This window comes from Centroberyx affinis, unplaced genomic scaffold, assembly GCF_046629955.1.
Source record: "Centroberyx affinis isolate AG114_WGS23_722 - 3 ecotype Tasmania unplaced genomic scaffold, CSIRO-AGI_Caff_v1 ptg005303l_1, whole genome shotgun sequence".
Lineage (NCBI taxonomy): Eukaryota > Metazoa > Chordata > Actinopteri > Beryciformes > Berycidae > Centroberyx > Centroberyx affinis.
The window spans coordinates 85,713-99,711 of NW_027282643.1; the positions used below are offsets into that span (position 1 = coordinate 85,713).

The 13,999-nt window shown below is 38.9% G+C and overlaps 1 protein-coding gene across 1 annotated transcript in view; it reads left to right on the forward strand.

The window, feature by feature from the left end:
* Positions 1-11,770, forward strand: part of LOC139667110 (uncharacterized) — a 65,951-nt gene extending 54,181 nt beyond the window's left edge. The window contains exons 157-174 of the mRNA XM_071546518.1: positions 120-332; positions 1,223-1,393; positions 1,664-1,810; positions 2,380-2,429; positions 2,545-2,677; positions 3,312-3,397; positions 3,524-3,650; positions 4,494-4,684; positions 5,562-5,652; positions 5,896-6,016; positions 6,584-6,765; positions 7,601-7,756; positions 7,893-8,026; positions 8,289-8,422; positions 8,515-8,609; positions 9,438-9,678; positions 10,919-10,975; positions 11,217-11,770. Coding sequence (XP_071402619.1) covers positions 120-332; positions 1,223-1,393; positions 1,664-1,810; positions 2,380-2,429; positions 2,545-2,677; positions 3,312-3,397; positions 3,524-3,650; positions 4,494-4,684; positions 5,562-5,652; positions 5,896-6,016; positions 6,584-6,765; positions 7,601-7,756; positions 7,893-8,026; positions 8,289-8,422; positions 8,515-8,609; positions 9,438-9,678; positions 10,919-10,975; positions 11,217-11,308 — 2,421 coding nt within the window. The 3' untranslated portion in view covers positions 11,309-11,770. The remainder of the gene's footprint in view (positions 1-119; positions 333-1,222; positions 1,394-1,663; positions 1,811-2,379; positions 2,430-2,544; positions 2,678-3,311; positions 3,398-3,523; positions 3,651-4,493; positions 4,685-5,561; positions 5,653-5,895; positions 6,017-6,583; positions 6,766-7,600; positions 7,757-7,892; positions 8,027-8,288; positions 8,423-8,514; positions 8,610-9,437; positions 9,679-10,918; positions 10,976-11,216) is intronic.
* Positions 11,771-13,999: the final 2,229 nt, after the last annotated feature.

Below are 13,999 nucleotides of genomic sequence, written 5' to 3' on the forward strand. Positions count from 1 at the left end.
GGAAACTCAAACATCTAGCACTCGACTCAAGGCACTCAAGGCATTAACAAGTGTCTGGCTGAACTTTCTAGCTACATGTGCATTGGAGTTATTCTTAATCCCATTGTGGTCCTCCATAGGTATCTGCTGCTCTGGCATCCAACTTCCAGACCTTCTCAGCAGAGACGCTCCAGTCTCTGGGCAATTCCAGTACCGGTCTGACCACCAGCCAGATCTCCTCCATTTCCTCCACAGCGCTGGTTTCCTCCTTGTCCACCCTGGGCTCAGTCAGCAACTGGAACCAGGGCCAGGCCAGCACCATCATCCAGACCATCACTGCCGGAGGCTTCCAAGTGAGGACACTACCTCCTCGTATAATCACTATGGGACTATGGGTTCACTTAAGACCGATAATAAGTTCGTTTTTCTTTTCATGTAAATGACTAAAAAAAGTCGGTAACACTTTACAATAAGGGTCACTAAGTTAATGGTTAGTTCATTCTTAATAAGTATTAACTAACCCTTAATTAACAGTAAACTAATGTGTCTGGTAATCACTTACTAATTGTGTTCATGTTAACTAAGGTATTAATTTATACATAATTTAATAGTCATCTTTATAAACTATTAAATAATGTAAAAATTAATACCTTAGTTAACATGAACACCATTAGTAAATTACACATTAGTTAACTGTTAATTAAGGGTTAGTTAATGCTTATTAAGCATTAACTTATTTACTTGCTTATTAAGCATTAAGCAATGCTTATTAAGCATTAACTAACCCTTAACTTAGTGACCCTTATTGTAAAGTGTTAACAAAAAGTCCATATGCTGGGTAAGAAAATGGACATAAAATAAGGCTTCTCTGATACATCAATTTAAAAAAAAAACAAAAAACAGGGGAAATCCATACTCTCAAAAAGATATCTTGATTGATTTATTTTACGTTTTGAAAAAAAGAATATACAGTTTGGCAGGACAAAAATCAATAAATCAATCAAGATATCTTTTTGAGAGTGTGGATTTTTTCCCTTTTTTTTGGTTCTTTTTTTTCATGTGAAATATTCATTGCTACCAAGCAAGCAATGGTTCCATATTTGGTCCAGTGCAACTGACACACTGCATGGTTGATCAGTAATTTGATGTTTGATTTGATTAAATATAATTGTTCTTGAAGAAAGTACATTACATGGACCATTTCAGTGACTGCAGTTTTGATCAATGCAAATTTAATGAACAGATCAACAGTGCATCCTCCCTGATATCCCTCGGCTCCCTTGTTGGGGGTGTTCCTGCATCGACAATACAAAGCGTCCCAGCTGCTCAGCTACTCAGCACTTCCCAGAGCACCACCTTTGTTTCCAACATGCTGGCGAGCCCACAGATTATCCAACAGACCTACGTTAACAAGGTATGAAGTTAACATCTGTTTCTTTTATATTGTTTATTGAGACAGTGGGAAAGTAGCAGAAGTCATATTTTATTTATTTAAACTTTTTTTATCGAGGTAGTTCCATTGTTAAAAAAGGGATAGTTATCATAGATAGATAGAGATAATTCACATATTCTCTCATGGGCATTTTGAAATGATGTGTGACTCTGATGTTTTACTTGCTGCTGATTAATGGCTCACTGGGTTATATTAATAATAAAGATTGTATTGCCCTGAATTCCCTGCTAGATAATAACCATTGACCAAAGCCCAGCCACCGTGCTGCTGAACGTCCCTGATGCTCTGGCGAGCGAAATCCCACGATCCCTGCTGGTATTTTCTGAGCAGACTGTGGACGTGACTGTGATCAACAGGAAAACTTGGAACCAAGATCAGGTCTGCATGTGGTTTTACATGCACATTGTTGAACAATTAAATGAATAAATGCAATGTACAAAGAAAATGAAATTTCATTGAAGGTTTTACAAACTGTTTTTATATACCTCTATCATATCAAAAAAGGGTGACTCAGCCAATCCAGGCGACAGTACCTAAGCTGTTCTTGTTGTTACAATTATTCTGGGTACGGTTCTCAAAGCTAGTTTTGAGTTAGTAAATCATTGAGTCACTGGTATTGATCAACCACCCTATCAATGTAAAATTTGTACTTATTGCACCTTTAAGTCAAAGTCTGAATTGGCGCCCAGTCTGGCTTACTTACAGAATCAGATAAAAGCAATTTTAACAGGTTGACCACAACACTTAAAAACAATAGAACAATTCCAAGCACAAAGAATAAACAGTGGGAAATGTCTTTGCCAATCAGAACGGTAACAGAACGTCAGCTAAGCATTACTGAGACATAAACATTAATCACACTATAATGTATAAAAGTGTCTACCAAGGTTTCAAGGGACTACTGTATGTTATAGCTGACTTCAAATTGTTTTTTTTTATTCCCCCAGGCTGCCGTGTTCTTTGGCACAGTGGCGAACACGGCCTTCGAAACTGAGGAGTAAGTGAACCGTGAACCAGTCCCTTGATTTGGTATTGTTTTTTTTAAGGAACATCATTCAGGCTCTACTCCTACTTTTTCACTTTCTCTGTGTTTCTTCTATTCTGTCCCACAGGCTTTCCCCGTCTGTGCTGCAAGGCTTCACATGCACTTCAGTGCAGAGACTGACGACCCGCAGGATCCGGAGGCTGGTCCGTGCCTGCAGACCCAGGCGAGGCAGGGCCAAGGTGGTGCTGAAGGAGACACAGGTAAGATCAGTTTACCACAAATACTGACCAAACCACATATTCATTTCTCTTATGCTCTTTGTCATGTAAAACACCATAGTCATAAATTAAAAACACTTACTACTTGCTACAAAATTGATACTTTAACAGTAGACCAGCCCAGTTGAAAGTAGTTGAAAATGTGGAAATAATCCTATGACTAGATGACTTTTTGCTTTCTATTTATGAAAAAAAATATATATATATATATTAAAACGCATATTATTTTATCTTAGCAGGGCAACTGCAAAAAATCAAAACCCATATAATTTCCAAGGCAAATGCTTTTTCTACAGAGACACGCAAGCTCAGTTAAATGAAATGCACCGTGAAATGAAAACCGTTTTCTTCAGGTTATGGTGCAATCCAAACAACAGTAAAAAGGAGAGTACATGGACAGTACAAAACATAACAGTGCAATGCAATTTTAGCAGTAGTAGAATAAGTGACTGATGCAAAGTAATTCAAATACTCCAACATAAGCATAATAACAGTTTTCAGGCACTAATCACCTGAACTTGTGCAAATGATTCAAATCGGGCAACTCTGAATCAGAACCTTTGTTTTTGTCCACATGTTATTTCAACTGATTGTATCTTCTCATCATTTTCTACAGCTGACTTGCATGAACAATCTACTATCTGGTGGAAGCCTCTCCCAGAATTTCACAGACTATCCTGCAGACATGCTGCTCTACTTCAAGTGAGTCTTTCCCAATACAGTTTTGCTATTGTACCGCCCCAATAATGTGTCTAAATTCTCTAAAGTCTAAATTTGCTCATTGATTTTCCCCAACTGTATAATACGTCTTTGTGTCTTTATTTACAGCTACAACAACGTTGAGAGAGCCAATTGCAGGTCGTACTTCACTGCAGTGGGTGCTGCAGACTTCTCTGTGCTCTCTAGCGGGTTGAACATAGACTCACGTCTGTTGGACAATGCCAGGAGCTGCTTGGTGAGCAACTTTTAAATTATGGCTTACTTCAAAGGTGGGAAATAATACAACTAAAACAAACTAAAACTAAAACACAGTCCAAAGATGTGCAGGTCAGGTGAATGGAAGACTCTAAATTTCCCATAGGCATGAGTAATTTGTGTATAGTATGGTACATGATGTATATGCTCTAGATCAGTGGTTCTCAACGTGGGGTCTGGGGACCACCAGGGGTCCTTGAGGGCATCCCAGGGGGTCCCCAGCAAATTGATGAAGTGTTAAACTTCATTATTTCATTTACAAGAACAATTATAGAATGTAGGAAACTGACTATTTTGATCATAGTTTCACTGTTATTTCTCTGCCTACAATACAGATAGTCATGGAGTTCTGGACAAAATCATATCTAACAATACAAATATTCTCAGATTTGGGTCTGAGAGACAAAATCACATCAAATGGGGTCCGTGGCCCTAATGTGGACTAAATTAGGGGTACTTGATATGAAAAAGGTTGAGAACCACTGATCTAGATGATGTATGTATATGATGTAGTATATGATGTATAGCATGTATATGATGTAGTAAGTGATGTATATGAAGTATGTATATGATGTAGTATGTATATGTGTGTATATGTATATGATATAGTATGGTATATGATATGTATATGATGGTATGTAAAGCCCTTTGAGAACTGACTGTGATAAATACTAGACTAGATTAAAAAAAAATCTTCAAGGATCAATGCAGTATCACAAAATCCAATTTTTGTCTTCGTTTTACCCTCCTGCTATATTCCAACACTGAAGTTAAACAAGGGGAAACTGCAGCAATATAAAATACCATATTCTCAACTGTCTAGGGTATAAGTGGCGTGAATCTGAACAGAGACAATGTGGAGGTGCTGGGGAACATGGCCTGCTCTCTGCAAAGCTCATACATCGAGAGCTCTGATCCTCTCATCCTGGAGAAACTCAAGGCCTGCAAGGACTTCTCTGATAGCCAGGTGGCCGGCATGGAGACGCTGCTGCTGTCTGGGGCAACACCTTACGGGTACAGGAATTTAATTAAAATGTATTTTTAGTGCTCTTTAAAGGTGGTACATCTAGCATTCTATCACCAATAAGTCATTACCACGTTAATTGTGAGACATCGGTGTAATTATTGTAAACAAATGAGATCATTGCTAAGAAGATTGTCAGCCCCTACCAGCCTCTACACTGCATTTTACATTGTGTGCTATCAGGTCAGATGTGGTGGAAAATCTGCCCTAATGCTTTACAGCACAAAGGAATTTTGCTTTCTGGCACAAAATAGTACCCATTTTATTTTGCACTTAAAACACAGCTTTATTTATACTAATTGCATAACATTGCATAGCATTCATGCTGATGTTATCTTATCTGGTCAGAATGCATATTGGCTGTTATCAAGGACTGCTATCAGCTCTTATCCTTCTTCTTGCTCTTCAAAACAAACAACACCAGGGAGGGGAAGGGGGACAAGCACCAACATCCTCTTTGTGACAAGAAGCAATGGCTGATCTTTGGTGCCAGGTGATGTCACCACCTGTTGTACTCTATAGAAGGTGACATCTCCTGGCACCAAAGATCAGCCAATAGCAGATGGCAATTTCAGGAGCATGCTTTTTTACTATTAGATGTCAGGCTTTACACAGATTTGGACTTGGGGTTTAGTTACTAATAAATATTTTAAAAAACAGGATATAGTAATAGCATTTGCTGTGGTGTTTTGCATACTTTAAAGATGTGCGTGGAACAATTTCATGTAAATGGACGATTGAGAAGTCAAATAAGAAAAGCCTTGATGTTACTCTTCATGTCCTGTTTGTGGCGTCAAACTCCATCATGTCACACTCAGCTCTTACTGTCCTCTAAGTACGGCTGCATATGTCATCTTCTGTTTTCAGAAACACCAGCACCTGGAACCAGCAAACACTGCAAAACCTTGGGACCCTACCTCTGTACATGACTAGAAATTTCTGGGGCGTGTTCAAGAGGGTACGTGTTTTACTCTTGCCTGTTTGTTGACATAGAATGGAAATCCTTTTTACCAGCACTGTGCAAAAAAATTTGAAATTTTGGAATATTAGAATATTTAAAGATTTTCCACCATTACAGTATAACATTTTCCAGTGTTTCTGTGAATTTGCAGTGATTGTAAATGTACTATATAACATCACATATCTACATCCCCTTTTCTTGTAATGGTTTCAAACCAATTTCTGTTCTGTTTTTTGACAGGGGACAAAGAGGAGGTTCCTCAAGTCCTTTATGCCCCAACTGAGGAGAAACAGGACACAGAAGAGGAAGCTCAGGAGGTTGTTTTCACAGATCAACTCCATCAGGGTGACACGTGGAGCAGGTAATAGACACAGAGACGGAGAGGCATGGAGTGTTCATTATTACTTAGATAGGGGCTGCTGAGATAGTAAAAGACATGATATCTGTGCATTCTGAGCTGAAGGAGAAGTTGTTCAAATAAAGTGTTCATTGATATTCAGTATGAACACCTTGTATCTCCAAAATATGAACTTTGAGGAACTAAGAAGAAAAGCCTTGTTTTTAACTTGACCACTATGCATTTTTGAGTTTATCCAATGGTGTTTTGAAAGGGTTTCAAAAGCCCAAGGATTGTAGAATTTTCTCAGCCCATAGAGCAACATGCTTCAATGCTTCAGTTGGAAGGAGAAAAATTGGAGGAAGTTTTCACATGACAACAGCAATTTATCATAATCCCAGAGGACATTTGACTGGAATGAGATAATAGGACAAAAGTGAAACAAAATACAAGAAGCCAGTAAACAATATTACACACATCCATACATATAAGATATAAGATAAGATACATAGATTTGAGAGACATCTTTGTGTGACCCCAGTCCACGTTTGTGTAACCTTTTCTTTTCACCACGGGTCGATTCTTCACAAGGCTGCACCGTGGGCAACATCACCCAGGTGACGGTTAGCGACGGCTCCTTCCCCTTCGGCTACGATGCGACCCAGTTTGACCTCTGCCTGGACGTCCCCGTGCTGAGGGACAACCTCAACTCCATCTGTGAGAAAGTGGATGACAATGACTTCCAGAAAATCATTCTGCAGAAACTAAACCAGGTAAATGTTTTGTACAGTATTTGGAAGCTACAGACTGCGATTCAGTAGTACCAAAACCAAAAAAAACAGTCTATTAAGTCTATGTGATATTCATTCAGTATGGATTTGTCATACACAGAGTTCCCACTGGTCATTTCTGGAATTTCTGGAATATCGGGTAACACTTTACAATAAGGGTCACTAAGTTAAGGGTTAGTTAATGCTTAATAAGCATTAACTAACACTTAATTAACAGTTAACTAATGTGTAATTTACTAATGGTGTTCATGTTAACTAAGGTATTAATTTATACATTATTTAATAGTTTATAAAGATGACTATTAAATTATGTATAAATTAATACCTTAGTTAACATGAACACCATTAGTAAATGATTACCAGACACATTAGTTAACTGTTAATTAAGGGTTAGTTAATGCTTATTAAGCATTAACTAACCCTTAACTTAGTGACCCTTATTGTAAAGTGTTACCGAATATTGTGGAATTTTTGGGTGTATTCCAGACAAGGAAAGTCAGAGAATTTGATGAATTCTCTGAGGAGGTCAGGGGATATAAGGGAATTCTACAAATGGGTCACTTTACAGAAATATAACACAAATGTATTGCATTAGATGATGATTTTCAGCCCAACTGGAGTGGAAACCGGACTGTTCACCTCTTTGTAAAAACAACATCAACAAACTGGACAGGAATCAAATTTTTTGATCATGGATTTAGATATGGATAATCACAAAAAAGTCAGGAGAACATTTTACATCTGGGCCACTGTGGGAACCCTGCATCCATTTGCGTTACTTTTTGAAATGGACCCATATTTCTTTACTTTTCTACAGGCGTACCCATCAGGCGTCGCTGATGAGCAAGTCCAGGTGCTCGGCTCAGTGTCTCGCGTGGCGTCGCTTGACGATATCTCCAAGTGGAGCGTCACCAAAGTTGACACCCTGGCGGCGCTCATGGACACTAACGATGGATCGTGGGAGGCAGCAAAGGTATATTGCAGGGGGATTTGTAGAGCTAGAGAACCTCAGAAGAATTAAGAACCTAATATTCTGTAAGATATTCATATACATTTTCCCAGACGATGTGTTTTTGCTTACCTGTGGTGTTTTCTTTTGTGTTGTGTAGAGCAAGGCAATCATCACCAAGTATCTGAATACTGCCGGCAACTCCCTGGGCAGCACTGAGCTCAACAGCATTGGCTCTAATGTGTGTTCTCTAGACGTTAGTACACTGAAGAACATCACCCCAGACAGTATTAGGTATGTCAGACTATAAGCCCGAGGATGGCTCCACACTGCCACTGTGAGCTATAAAACAAAAGTATTTTTTTTCATGACTGACATTGAGTTAAGAGTCCTCACATCCTTTCTCCTTTCCCACCCTACTCACCCAGAAGGAAAGCCTTTCAACATGAAGGGCAGGATAAATAACAGATGATATATAGAAGACACTTCAAACTTACTATCCCGAGGGAAGTCGCTACATCTGCTGTACGTTTTCTTTGTTCTTGTACCTTGTCAGGAACGCCAACGCCCTGAATGTGGTGTCGTGTTCAGCTGAGCAGAAGAAGGTCCTGTATGAGATCGCGAACTCCTCCTTCAGCTCACAACGTACCAGTGCCACCCTCTATTACCAGTTAATCCGGACCTATCTAGGTAAGGATGAATTCTACTTGTCTTTCTCTCTCTGTCTCTCTCTCATAAAACTCCTCTGTAATTTTCTGTGTTGCTTTCTCCTCTTCTGCTAGGCGGTGCGCCCTTGCCGGACATAATAGCGCTGTCAACCCAGAACGTCAGTATGGACATTGCCACCTTCCAGAGTCTGGACTCCAATGTGATCGCTGTAAGCACACTTGTTGAGGAGTTGGTTATAAAATGGGTTTGGAATTTTGAAAAAATATCTAATTGCGATTATTTTGACTGATATTGCAATTGCGATATGATTTACGATAATTTTTACATCATTATTCTTATTTTCATTGAAAAACTTTGCGGGGATCTGTACCAAACAAAGATGTTTTCTTAAGTCTGTAAGATATTATGTGTAGGCCAGGACATCTCTGCAGCATGGCAATATTTAATTTAAAATGGTATTTTGACACACATGTCGCCTTTAACAAATATTGCGCCTCCTGCGATTTGAAAATTGCAGTAGGCCATATTGCGATTTCGATAAAATTTTGATTAATTGTTCAGCCCTAGTGTGGAGATACAATAACAGCCATCAATTCTGATGAGCTGAGGTGATGCCTCATTAAGACTTACCTTTTAACATTAGCATGTCAAAGGGATTTTGGGGATCTAAGAGGAGGTCAACAAGCTGTCAATTGCAGGGGTTGAATATAGTTATATCTTCTATTTCCGTGCAGGATTTTCAAAATCTAACAACACTGGTTTGTACAGAAAGAAGGTCTAGGAAAAGTCATGGAAGGACATTTTGAAAGCTCAGATATTTTCATTCTAAAATTCCAAACCGCTGTCAACTGACAATGGCTTGCCCTTTCTAGTGAGAGACTGACTCGAAAGCAAAGACATTTTCCTTTTGCTTTAGATTCCTTCCAGTACTTTCATTCTCCTTCTGCATCAAATTGTATGCCTTGTTGCTTCTTGCCCCAATGTTTTTAAAACCTCAGACCGATTCCCTCTTGTCCATTTAATTGAAAACCCATAGAATTTGACGGTGCTTAATGTGAGAGACCTCCTGGGAAGCAACCTGCAGGATCTGAAGACGTTTGAGAACGAGACGGTGGTTAATACCTGGGTGAACTTGCAGCTGCAGTCGGACCTCGACCTGCTTGGTCTGAACCTAACCACCACCAGAGTCACCCCGGTGAACAACACCACAGCCGGCCCCACCACAGCCGGCCCCACCACAGCCGGCCCCAGTACTGTGGCGCCTACAACAACACAGGGTAAAGATGCATGTCTTTTAATGGTGACTGTGAAGCCTCTTGCGCCCAGGAAAGGCATTGGCTAAAGGAATACACCAAGTTTTGAGAATGTTCATCATCAGTTTATGAATTCCGCGCCTTGCACTCATTTAGTCTAGACTTCGGGCAATTTCCCAAATACTTGGTGTATAGCAGTGGTTCTCACTGTGGGGTCCGGGGACCACCAGTGGTCCTTGAGGGGGTCCCTAGCAAATTGATGAATTATTAAACTTCACCATCATTTCATTTACAAGAAGTTAACACAACTAGAGAATGTAGAAGAATGACTGTTTTGATCATAGTTTCTCTGTTATCTCTCTACCTACAATACAGGCAGTCATGGAATTCTGGACAAAATCATATCTAACAATAAAAATATTCTCAGATTTGGGTCAGAGAGATAAAATCTCAACAAATGGGGGTCCGTGGCCTTAACTTGTAGTAAATTAGGGGTCCTTGATATGAAAAAGGTTGAGAATCACTGGTGTATAGGGTTAGCAAGATGTAATACTGTCCAATGTGCTCTAATATCTGTGATGAGATGGTACTTCAGTGATTACATTTACATGGATTGTTGACCTTATTCTAAAGAAGACATTGTTCCAATTAAGCTGTTTACATGTGTTGCTTATAGAACTATTCCATTCATATTCCTGTTTACAAGCTACAGAGCAAAGTCCGATTAACAGGACAAGGGAGAATAACTGGAGACATGGACAGTTTAAGCCTTTATTGAAGGTGCAAATAGACAAACGTTTCGATGCCCACAGCATGGTGACGGTTTCAGCCTCACCCCAGAAATGATGGGAATTATTTTTTGTTGTGTCAGTCATCTTTTTCCTCTGTGCTGTAAACAACACTTGAACTTGAACTTGAAGTTCGCAACCTCTGGAGCAAGCGTCGTCAAGCAGTTGGATTGCTGCTTCTGTCACAAAAAGCCACAATAGAGTCATTGCTCTTCAATAATGCGAAAAATCGGAATACTCCACATCTTAATGCGATTATTCTTACTCCGAATATGACCTTATTTGGGTTAAGGGAATCAGAAAATGCTGTTTACACATCAATTCCTTATTCAGACTATTGTCTTATCGGGTTCATATGGGATTATTGCTGTCCATGTAAACGTAGTCAAGTTAGATTTCTCTGAGATTTGAGTTGGAGCTATTTACACATGTTGCCCTACAAGCCAACTCTGATCCATTTTCATTCCCATCCACAGAAAGCACAACCACTAGCAGCTCAAGTTCAACAGTGAGCACTACAGGAACAACACAGGGTAAGCATCTACAATATACCGTTACTTTATAGTACACCAATTCACCCACTCTAGTTTATAATGCTTAATTGGCATTTTATGTGCATAATCCTATGCAAAGGGTTACAAAATATACTAAATGATTTCATGGTTTAGTTTTCTCTGTTTGCCAAGGAATGTGCCAAGAAAAATACAATAACCATTGCCTTTGTAAAAATGTAATTATTATAGTCTAAAAATTTGTTTTTGGCTCTTATTCTAGGTACCACAAGCAGGGGAGCAGAGCTGGCAAAACACCCAGCATCCATATTCCTGGCTGCTCTACTGACCGTTGTCCTGCAAATACTGCAATAAACAACCAAAATATCTTCAAAATCCTAATAATAGTCTACTCTCTAGTTTTAAGCAATAATCACACCTTGATTCAGATTCTTTAATTTTGTTGTGTCTGTTATTTATTCATGTTAAAACGTAACTATTTATCTCTTTACTTAGCACAACTATGTGCATGAACAATTGAAGGGCACAGCAACCTCTGTTCATCTGGGAATGTAAGCTTATTCTATGTATATTGTGAATTTCTCAAAGAAACTGTGTAAAAAATTACTCACAATCATGAAGACAAGCTAATGAATGTTAGAAATGACTATGTTTGTTGTGAATTTCTCAATGAAACTGCCAATAATTACTCACTAACATGAAGAGAAGCTAATGAATGTTACAAATGAAGGCATATTCCTCCAATTCTCTATATTATCTATTGTCAGAAGTAAAAAAAAAATATATATATATATATATTCCATTAATAAATATGTACTGCTGAATCTCTGGTGCTTGTTTTTATTTCTCATGGAGCAATAAAAATGTGATATGTACTATAATATCAAAGTGTAATATAGTGTCTGTACCACATCCAACAATACACCCATGGGGCTGGATAGTCTCCAACATACAACAATGCACACATGACTATTTAGCTATGAGTTAGGGAGGATTTAGAAAGTAGAATGAGGGCTTTGTTTGCTTGTTTGGTTTAGCTGAGTCTTTGATTTATTCAGAGCTAACTGTATCCTGCTGTATCCTTACATCCAGAAAATATTTCTTTCACTGAGGAAAAAAAAAAATGGTTTATGCCGTTTTACAGAATTATTCTGGGATTTAATGCTTACAATTACATCCTAGCTAAGGCTCAGGAAGATTTTCCCCATAAAGGGTTGAGGTGGGAGTGTGAGAAACTAATGATCATTGTATTTTAGATCAGGGGTTTACAAACTTTTTCATATCATGGAACCATAAATAGATCACAGACCCCATTTAATAAGATTTCAAATGTTGTCCTTGTCACGGTCCCAGCCTAGCCCTTGTGTTTTCCTGGTGTTTTCCTTCTACTCCCCGGTCCTGTCATCCTCCAGACACCCACCAGATGTCCTCGGACTTTCCCTCCTGCACACACATACCTGTCTTCCATCAGCCCATTAGCCCTGCTACTTTGTTCCCCCTTCACCTGTCTGCTTTCAGCCAATCAGCCTCCGGACTCTTTCCCAGTTAGTCCCAGTGTGTGAATATATTGTTTGTGTTTCCCTGGAGCAGTTGTCAGTTTATCTGTTGTGTTTCCTGCTTTGTTAGCAGCTCTGTTTCCCCGTGTTTTTCTGTTGACTTCCAAGACCTGCTCTGTTACCTGTATACCTGTGTTTCATGTTGTAAGTCCTTAGATTTGATCCCTGCCAGCCTTGGATTCTTTCTGTTTCCTTTGCCTGTCAGACAGTTTTAGTTTTTGCCCTTGGATTGGTTTTGTATTTTCCTAAATTGAGCTATTAAAGCTTTTTGCGTAACCCCAGTTCTCTGTCTGCCGGTTTTGCGTTTGGGTCCAGTCCCTGAGTTCTCCCCCTAACAGTCCTATGCAATCCCATCTAAGAAGATTTTGTTGTTGCATATGACTTGGTAAAGAATTATATGTAGGTGAGGTGATACCAACAGTGGTGGAAGAAGTACTCTGATCCTTTACTTAAGTAAAAGTACCAATACAGCAATGTAAAAATACTCCATTACAAGTAAAGTCCTGCATGAAAAATCCTACTTAAGTAAAAGTACATAAGTATTAGCAGCAAAATGTAGTTAAAGTAAAAGTAGTGGTTTGGTCCCTCTGACTGATATTTTATTATATATGACATCATTAGATTATTAATACTGAAGCATCAGTCTGTAAGCAGCATGTTACTGTTGTAGCTGCTGGAGGTGGAGCTAGTTTGAACAGTTAGCTAGTTTAGTCCAGTGGTTCCCAACCTAGGGCTCGGGCCCCTCCAAAGGGTCACCAGATAAATCTGAGGGGTTGTGAGATGATTGATGGGAGAGGAAACAAAGTTCTGATACACAAATCTGTTTTCAGTTTTTGGATCATTTGAACATTTATTGAAATGAAACCATGTGAGGTTTAGAGGGAAAAATAACTATTTGGTGGAGCTGTTAACAACTCATAGACATCTGAAATGTGAGACATCTGAAAAAGCCAAAAAGGTTGGAAACCACTGGTTTCATCTTTAACAATGTGTCGTATTTTAAAAGCTTGTTATATTATCCATTGTGTCAAATCTCCATCTGAAAAGTAACTAAAGCTGTCAAATAAATGTAGTGGAGTACAAAGTACAATATTTCCCTCTGAAATGTAGTGGAGTGGAAGTATAAAGTAGCATATAATGGAAATACTCAAGTAAAGTACAAGTATCTCAAAATTGTACTTAAGTACAGTACTTGAGTAAATGTACTTATTTACTTTCCACCACTGGATACCAATGGGGTGGAGGTTGACACCTGAGCAAAACAGTCATCCCTGTACATATCTCATTGTATAAAGGTATGTGGTAAGGTAATGATTCAGATGGCAATTGGTAGAAACTTAACTACATTTTTCACAGCTACTGAAAGTGAGAATGAAAAGCATGAAAAATACAGAAATATGGCCAATGTTCAGAATCTTTTTTTTTACAGTCTATGATCAGAACAAACACAGAAAGAGAAAGGCAGTGAAGCCCATTGCTTTCTTGTGTA